General features: G+C 39.0%; 2 protein-coding genes across 2 annotated transcripts in view; one reads left to right on the top strand and one right to left on the bottom strand.

Annotated features, from left to right (window-relative positions):
• LOC119839004 (E3 ubiquitin-protein ligase COP1-like) overlaps positions 1-3630 on the bottom strand; it is a 12775-nt gene extending 9145 nt beyond the window's left edge. The window contains exons 1-2 of the mRNA XM_038365172.1: positions 3330-3630; positions 1020-1223 (exon numbers count right to left, since the gene is read on the bottom strand). Coding sequence (XP_038221100.1) covers positions 1020-1219 — 200 coding nt within the window. The 5' untranslated portion in view covers positions 1220-1223; positions 3330-3630. The remainder of the gene's footprint in view (positions 1-1019; positions 1224-3329) is intronic.
• A 309-nt stretch (positions 3631-3939) lies between these two features.
• Positions 3940-9366, top strand: part of LOC119839003 (PH-interacting protein) — a 33745-nt gene continuing 28318 nt past the window's right edge. The window contains exons 1-10 of the mRNA XM_038365171.1: positions 3940-4112; positions 4196-4254; positions 4332-4361; positions 4491-4550; positions 5374-5563; positions 6162-6361; positions 6885-7100; positions 8053-8233; positions 8884-9022; positions 9085-9109. Coding sequence (XP_038221099.1) covers positions 4076-4112; positions 4196-4254; positions 4332-4361; positions 4491-4550; positions 5374-5563; positions 6162-6361; positions 6885-7100; positions 8053-8233; positions 8884-9022; positions 9085-9109 — 1137 coding nt within the window. The 5' untranslated portion in view covers positions 3940-4075. The remainder of the gene's footprint in view (positions 4113-4195; positions 4255-4331; positions 4362-4490; positions 4551-5373; positions 5564-6161; positions 6362-6884; positions 7101-8052; positions 8234-8883; positions 9023-9084; positions 9110-9366) is intronic.

Genomic DNA, 9366 nt, shown 5'->3' with positions numbered 1-9366 from the left:
GTGTTTGTTGCTCTTTCACGCAAAAATTACTGAACCGATTGTAATGAAATTTGGTACGTAGATAGCTGAACAATTGAAATAACATATAGGCAACTTTTTATACCGATATTCCTATACGATACGGATTAACGCGGGCGAAACCGCGGGGCGCAGCTAGTATTATATTAAAAAAAAAAATTAATCTCTATTTCCCTTGGTCACGTCATAACGCGTGAACAGTTGGATCGATTTAAAAAACTTCTTTCACCACTTGGTGACATAGGCTATATATGTACCTCGGGTGAAACTAGGGCAAACAGGTAGTATGTAATATTTCTCTTAAAGTGCATAATTTTGGGACATTTTTGTTAAACTTCTATACTTATATAAATAATTAATATTAACAAGTAATTAAAAGTAATTGCTCGTCCCAGTTTTACTAGTGCATCGTCTAAACAAATGTATGCAATCTCTCTTAAAAGTTATGCTCATCATAAAAAAATGTTTAGCTGTTCTTGATTTATAAGAAGGGAATCTGACATACTTTATTTTACATAAGTATTCAACTCTTATAAAAAATGATTATAAATTTTAAGTTATAAAGAATTGACAAAAAAACATCAACATATATATCTTTTTTTTTGATAAAGCCAAGCCTGATGGTAAACGATCCCCACCATCCACATACGTTTTTAAAAAGTGAAGTCCCTTGTCCCCTAGTGGGGAATGGGGCAGATTATGTACATCTGTTTCACTGATCGTTTTTCTTTACGGATAAGTAGGTGATCAGCCTTCTGTGTCCTGCCAGACCGAGACATTTTTTTTTTGTGCGTCCCCACCGGGAATTGAACCCTCGGTTCTACGCTCACGCGTTAACCAAGGAGGCGGTCCGTGTACGTTTTGAGGTCATTACTATTTATTTAGATTCCCAGCTAATACAATTTATGAGGTACACTCAGGTTGAGAGGGGAACAAAGGAACAATTGGCAAGGGTAAGGAAAAGGACATGTAATTTCCAACATTTAAACAAAATCACCCACCGTCTGTGTAGCTCCACCGACTTCGCGATGCACGTATAGCAGAACGAATGGCCGCACCTCGTGACATACGCCTCGTCTATCAGCTCAAAGCACACCGGGCACAGCAGATCGCAGTCCTTGTCTTCCAGCGAGCCGCCGAGCCCGCCGAGCGCCGTGACCGACGTGCTGGCGCCGGAGTTTGTGGCTGCTCCTCCGGACATGGTGCTGGAAGTGGGATTTTGATTGCTATGTGCTCTACTGAATTAAATGAAATAAATTTATTTGTTAGAATTGTAATTACTAAATATGGATTTTAATTTGATTACAGTTTTAACAACGTCTAGTGTTGTTTTTAAATTGTGTTATTTAAACATTTTACATTTACGTAAAACAATTATTCAAATACAAATAAATATATAAATTCTTGCATAGCCGGCCACGCGTTGCTGTTGCCGAGTAATAATTAAAAATATTAAGATTATAAATTATTGGGATAATTAATCGAAATTACACATAAAATGTCAAATTTCATCAAAATCGGTTGAGTTGGTGAAGAGTTCATTGGTAACATACATCATGACACTGGATTTTTATATATAATATATTGGCAAATCGACCGCCTCCTTGGTACAGTGGTTAACGCGTGAGCGTAGAACCGAGGGGTCCTGGGTTCAATTCCCGGTGGGGACGCACAAAAAAAAAAATGTCTCGGTCTGGCAGGACACAGAAGGCTGATCACCTACTTGTCCCTAAAGAAAATCGATCAGTGAAACGGATGTACATCATCTGCCCCATACCCCACTAGGGGACACGGGACTTCACTTGTATATTGGCAAATCTCATCCCCTATCAGACGTTTATCTGCAATTTTCGACTGGGAGAATTGATTTTGGGGATTCTTTTTGCATTTTAAAGCTTACAAGCTTATCTCAACTGCTGCTTATATTATTTTTGTATTCTTCAAAAAATTTTCATATATAAGGAATTTTAATAATACATATTTTTTATAAATATATCTAACCACATAAAGTTATTTACTGATAGGTAGTTTATATTTTTATATTTAGTGTGTGTTTCATTTAATTTTATTAACAGTGATATAATGTTACTGCAATATACATTTAATTTATATACAACACAACAAGAATAAAAATGTTTGGATCTAATTTAAGGTTTCAAAGCAACTCTGTACATTGCTTTTTAAACCTAAACCACTGAAACGATTTGTATTAAATTCATTACAACAATAGTTTAAGACCCTAGAAAGGGCATGCACTTTCTTTTTTCATGGAAATCCTAGCAGAGCTGGAGCTGTGTGAGTAAAACCATGGAACCTTTATCGCGTTTAATTATTGCATAATTTTTCCTTACCCACCAGTTGGATAGAGCCACCACCCACCCACCCTGGTAGAGATCGCTACCTAGCGATAAGGCCGCCTTTAGCTAATTATTTTAAGATTTTCGTACGCCTGTATATTTTTTGTTTTTGTACACAATAAAGAATTTTAATTCATTCATTCATGAAGATGCAGGCTTAGCACAAGCCGAAAGTCATGTATTTTTGAGTATCAGCTAGTGTCTATACATATGTTTTGGAATATACTAGTTAAAATATTTACTTAATAAACTCTGTGGAAATGTAGGTTTAAGCCTAGCCCTGCAAAGACTAGCAGTTGAATTAAAATAACAAAACAAATGGTTTTTTTGCATAATAATTTTGCAGTACAATAGTAATTAAAGTTAAAATTGAGAAATTTCAAAAGAATTAAATTTGATCATGAGGCAGGATTCAACTCTCATCATTTTGACAAACCGTAGGAACACCTAGCCTCTCGCCCACCCGTGATCCCCTAGCAATTATTTATAGAGCATTTCAATATTGTAAAACTAAAAATTAAAGTTAAAATTGATCAAATCAATTTTTTGACTCGATTGAGTTACAAATCTAAACTAGATTATATTGTGTAAAATATATTAATTCTATCTTAATACATATTGTACTCACTGGGAAAATACTTTTTCACATTCACTAGTGTAAAGATATACAAAATGGTTAGGGGGAATCCAATGTCCGTCACCCTGGGCAAGAATTAATCAGGTCACTTCATAATTGTTAATTGGAGTATGTATTGTTAATTATAGTTATCTATTTATTACCAATTATCTTTAGATAACGTGGCTATATTTGATGCATTATTTTCTGTATTGGGTGTCATTAGAAATGGGTAAATTTTATATGAAAGTCTGCGCATAAGGCGGGAAAGGCATGACAAAATATTGCTTGGCGTAAATAAGTTCAGTGTACATAATTGATAAGCATTAGATACTTACAGTTTTCGGAATAGTTGTCTTAGAAAGTTTCGAAAGAATTATTATATCATAGCTGATTTGGACTGCAACTTTCGTACTCTCAATATTAACACATTTGTATGTATTTTATCAAACCAACTTTATTGATATGGACTCCGCCCTGTTTCACTCAATGCACTAAGAACAGAGTGTAAGCAAAAGCAGCGGCGTTTTGTATAGAGTGTAAACAACACTGTAGTCTTCAGTTTTTTCGCAATAACACATTACTTTATTATTTATCGTTTCATTTTCGCAGCAACCGTAGAACGAGCGGTGCCATTCATTGCCTTTTAATTTTTTTTGTAATCTTGACAATTGACAGTGATGCAAAAATGTTACCATATCATGAATTGATTTATGATCATCAACTTAACAATTTAATATAAATAAAATAAGAAGAGCCTATGAAACCATTCTTAATTCATTATTGTAATATATCGTACCTATAAATAAAATTTAAATTGAAAAAGAAGGAGAAAACAAAATAAAATTCTTCAGTTTTCAACGCCATCTATTCGATTATTGCCAGACCACATGTAAAATTGCTATTCCGACAGTTTCAGACTCTGTGACTGTAGAGTGTAGAGCAAACGCCATTTTGCTGTTATTACAGTGGTCGCATTATCTTTCGTCAACAATGTAACGTTTCAAGTGAAATGTTTGATGGTTTTTGTGTATGTTTGTGATGTTTTTTATCAGTTTTGAGACTCGGTGATAAAACCAGGATTATGGAGGAGTCCAACGAGGACCTCAATGTCGTCCCCGGTAAGTTTGGTGTGTGAAAATCGTGTTTGATATTGCGAGTGTCCTATATGCAAGGTTGACTAAGGTGTCTTGCCCGGTTTCAGAACTCTACTTTCTGATAGCGAAATTTCTCTCCGGGGGCCCGCTTAAAGAGACTGCAAAGGTAAAATTGATAAAACAATTAATGAATTTTATTATTATTGTGTCAAAAACGCTAACAATTGTCCCGTTTTTTTACAGACACTGTTGAAAGAGTTGCAGAGTGTAGACGTAAGTTTGAGCTTTTCGTAGTACTAGAGTTAGAGCTTATTGTTGTTTTGATTGCAAACGCACGTGGCCGCGTCTGTCAAACTCGCTGAAACTTCTGAAAAAGTTTTTGTACAATTTTTACTGTTGTAGGTCCTGCCTCGACGGCTTGACTGGGAGGGCAGCGAGCATCCCCAATCTTTCAACGAATTGGTAAGTTTACGTGTTTTTACATCAGAATCGATGTTTATTTACGTTTTTTGAGTGAATTAGCGAAGGGAAAATAATAAATTGCGTGAAACTGGTAAAATTTCTTAAATTGTGAAATACACGAAAACGATCCTTAAAATACGGTGGAAGATCGTGAAAAATGTTTTTGTCGTGTTTCAGTTATTATTTTTGTGTAATTGTGTATTTTATAAAAATTCTCGCTAATCATCCATTCTATTCACATGATCGCGTAACTTCGTCGGCATTTGTCTCTTTCTCGCATTAGGCGGATTGCCTAGACCGGATCTTTTGTTTCACTCCCACATATGACAGCTGTTGCTGTAACGTGATTGGACGGCTCCGAGCGAGATTTCGCGAATTATTTTTAAAACCAATGACGTGACTAGGAATCATATGGCGCCTTTTTTGAAAAGTATTTAACTTAATGTTCTTATCATTTCGAGACAAACTGTGATTAACTAAAACAACTTATCTAAAGTAATATTTAGAAAAATAGTGAATATTTTACATTCATATAACTAGTAGCGTAGCATAAACATAGCATTGTGTATTTTTATATTATGTTTGTAACGTTTTCACGCAAAAACCACTGGACCGATTTAATAAATTATTTAACTATGTCCAATTTTTTTAACGTTTTCATTAAGACACAATGAAACTTCGTATGGAGAGAAAAGCATACCACAGCTGAAGCTGGAGCGTTACCGCTAGTTTTATTATATTTTATTTATTTAGCCAAACCAACAGCAACCACAAAAAAAACCCTTAATCTAGGCAGTATAGATATATGTACACACATCCGCAGAACTCCCAATACTCAGAGGTGTCATGGCGGCGGCTCGCCGCCGTGTGCGAGCGCGCGCTGCGTCTCGCGCGCGCCGCCCCCGCGCGCATAGACAACGAGCCGGTGCTCAACGCGCGCTTGTCTCTGCTCAGCGAGTCGCTGGTGCGCCCGCGGCTCAGGTACGCGTCGCACAAGCAGGACCATACGCTAGGTGAGTTTGTCTATGGTCTGAAATTTAGAATGCTCATTTCTCCTCTATATATATAAAATTCATCTGTCACAATGTTAGTTATGATACTCCTCTGAAACCGCTAGATTGATTCTCACGAACGCCAACTTCTCTCGGCCAACATATATTTTTCATACTCCTTAATGATAGGAAAAAGGCAAAACGGCTATTGCTGGGACAGCTGGTATTTTTATAAATTTAAACATTAATTTATTCAATCAAATTCTTTTTTTCTTTCAAGAAACAATTTTCAATTGTCATAATATAGTTTTACCATTTACGACCGGTTCGGAAGGAAGGCAGGTTTCACAAAGAACGGTTGACGACTAACGGCTATAGGATGCTCTTTTAAAATCCTTTTAATTTTACATACTATGTATATCATAATTGTGATGCCAAAGAACTGTCCTGTGGTCCTTAAGCTACAACAATCTAAAGACTGATACAATTTTTAATATAGGTTATAAATTTAGCACTACTAAACATTTTTAGTGTTATAAGGCAGTCTACAAGCTATTATGACCTATGTGAATGTATAGATCTCCTTCACACTGTGATTTATTTTAATTGTGTACTCCAGTCCGGCGGTTAATATGCCGCGAGCTGGGTGGTGGGCCCCGAGGCCCCGCAAATGGCGCGGGCCCCGTGTGCGCCACGGGCCGCGGGGGCCCGTTCCCCGCGCGCCTGCTGCGGGGCCTCCAGCTGCAGCGGCGCACGCTCGGCCACTTGTCGGCCGTGTACTGTCTGGTGTTTGACTCCACTGGGAAATATGTTGTTACTGTGAGTTTCTGCTAAATGAATAATTAACATTTTTGATATATTTCATGATACTAGAAACACGCGTTAATGATAGAATCAATAACCATATGCTCTTATGAAGAGTATATGTTAGAAAATTATTTAATCCTGGCAATCCTAATGGGGACAACTCATGAAATTATTGAATTGTCATTGACCTCGATAAGTGTACATGAAATTTTAATCTGTCCATTTAAGGTAGACGAAATTGAGTCTAAATTAATTGATTTAACATGCTTCACTACAATGTTTGTTGACTTTAATGAAAAGTTATTTTTGTTGGCCGATTGATAAAATTACATTTTTTCATATTTCTTTCTAAATATTTGTTTAATATGGTTATTCTTTATTTAATTGAATATTATGTTATACTTTAATTTATTTGGACGTTTTTTAAATTCGTCCATTTATATATACAGTAAGATTAACTTTTATTTCTTTTCTATTTAACTAATCAAGTGAATGGATAAAAAATGAATGATCAACGTATGCTCTCAACTTTCAGGGCGCCGACGACCTGCTGGTGAAAGTGTGGAGCGCCATCGACGGGCGGCTGCTGGCGACGCTGCGCGGCGCGGGCGCGGAGATCACCGACGTGTCCATCTCCAGCGACGGCGCGCTGCTGGCCTGCGGCTCGGTCGAGCGGCTCGTGCGGGTGTGGTGTCTGGCCACCGGCGCCCCGCGGGCCGTGCTGCACGCGCACGCGGGCACCATCACCTCGGTTAGTGAGTGTGTGTGCTGTGACTAGTGGGTGGCCAACGGTGGCTATAGTGAGTGGGGAATGACTAACGGTGGCTTGTAAGTGAATAGACGTGATTTAGGAAGGAAAAATTATAAGTGAACGGTGATTATACTGACTAGGGGTTGGCTGGCTAGACTAGGAAGTGACTAATCGTGATGAGAGTGACTAGGGGGTAGGAATTGGTGACTATAGTGATTAGGAGTTGGTTAACTATGACTTTGGAGTCGCTAACTGTGTTAGAAGCTATGTATGTGTTAACTTACATTGAAAAGAACCACCGGGGGTGGCTAATGGTGACAGTAATGAGTAGGGGATGACTAAACGTGACATAATGTAGACTTTAGAGTAACTTGGGTGTAGATAAAAATGACTAGAGTGTGGCTAACGCTGACGAGAATGATTAGGAGATGCCTAAACCTGACTAAAGTGTGGGCATCAGAGTGACTAGGGTGTAGCTAAAAATGATGATAATGTCCATGGGGTAGATATTGCTGGCAAACATGACTAGGTGGTGGCTGACAGTGGAAAAAATGAGTTGCTGGTGACTAATGCTGACAAGAATGATTAGAGGGGTGGATAATGTTGATAAAAATACTGAACATATATATATCCTGTAGCTCATATCCAATTTCATCAAAATCCGTTGAATGGATTCAGCGTGATCGATGGACAAACATCCAAAAAAATATACTTTCACATTTATAGTATACTAGCTTTTGTCCGCGGCTTCGCATGCGTTAATTCGTAGCATATTATTATACATAAAAAACTTCCTCTTGGATCACTCGTATCTTTTTAAAAAAAGAGAACCCATCAAAATCAATCCGTGGTGCAGTTTTAAAGATCTAAGCATACATAGGTACATAGGGACAGAGAAAGCGAGTTTGTTTTGTACTATGTAGTGATGTGCGACCCCGTTGCGCATGCGCAGGTGCACTGGGCGCCGCCCGCGCACTCGGACGTGCGCTGGCTCGCGTCCACGTCCACGGACGGCTCGGTCGCGTTCTGGACGTGCTCCACCGACGGCCAGTTCCTCTCGCAGCCCGTGCAGTACGTGGAGCGCATGCGCCCCGGCGCCTGCCACATGATCTGCGCGGCCTGGTCCTCCGGCGGTGAGACTCTGCTCGATTATAATGTCATCATCATCGAAATCATCAGGTCATACTCGTCGCAGGCCTCCTGTGAGGGCGGGTTGTGAGATTGTTACATATAGATGTGACTATGGACTCTATTGATTAATAAATATATATAATATATCGAAGTGTCTGTTTGAGATATTAAAATAATCAGTTTTTCTTTATTAAATACATACTTATGTGTGTATAAACAGTTCATACATAAAAAAATATTGTTTCTTCCGGCTAATCTCTGGAACGGCTGGACCGATTTAGACAGGCCTTTCACCGGCAGATAGAATGATGGAATAAGGAATAGCTAGCAATGTTTTATTCCAATATTTTCACGAGAAACGTTGGGATTGAAAGAAAAATTAATGTACGCAGCATGCAGCTTATAGTTTTGAATAAAAACACATAAAATTATGTTAAAGTGAGTGAAACTAGCGAAAGGTCCAATCACAATCTGAAATGCAGTATATATCAGTAATTTAAATCATATTTTTAAAAATCGTGTTGTTAATTGACGCACGTTGCAAAAGCTTCACTATACGCGTGTAGCGTAGGCAGAGATTTGTTTTGAGACAATGTTTGCACGTAAGAGAGTCGTGTTTTATGGTTAAAGCTCTACCCCACACCCCCCACAGGTGCGTTCCTCGCGTGCGGCAGCGCGGACCACCACGTGCGCATCTACTCGGTGTGCGCCGGCGGGCCGCGCCGCGTGCTCGAGACGGCCGTGCACCTCGACGCGGTCGACAGCATCGCGTGGGCGCACCGCGGCCTCAGGTAGTTAAGTAGGACACTGACACTGACACGGACACTCGACAACAAGATCTGACACTCGACAGAGGCACGCAGTTGCAGACACAACACGCATAAATGCTTTTCGTCGGCACGGCAAATTTAGCACGCACGACACTAGATTCCTAGACATAAAACATGTCAACACACACTAACGCTCAACCACGACCCACATTATTAAACATAACACGTGACAACACGCACTGACACTCATCATCAGCACACACAATTAGATACAACACGCAACAGCACGCACTAACACTGGGCCACGACCCACATTATTAAACATAACACGTGACAACACGCACTGACACTCATCATCAGCACAC

The sequence above is a fragment of the Zerene cesonia genome, unplaced genomic scaffold (genome assembly GCF_012273895.1).
Source record: "Zerene cesonia ecotype Mississippi unplaced genomic scaffold, Zerene_cesonia_1.1 Zces_u007, whole genome shotgun sequence".
Classification (NCBI taxonomy): domain Eukaryota; kingdom Metazoa; phylum Arthropoda; class Insecta; order Lepidoptera; family Pieridae; genus Zerene; species Zerene cesonia.
Note: the sequence above shows the minus strand (reverse complement) of the source record. Positions and strands in the feature narration are given on the sequence as shown.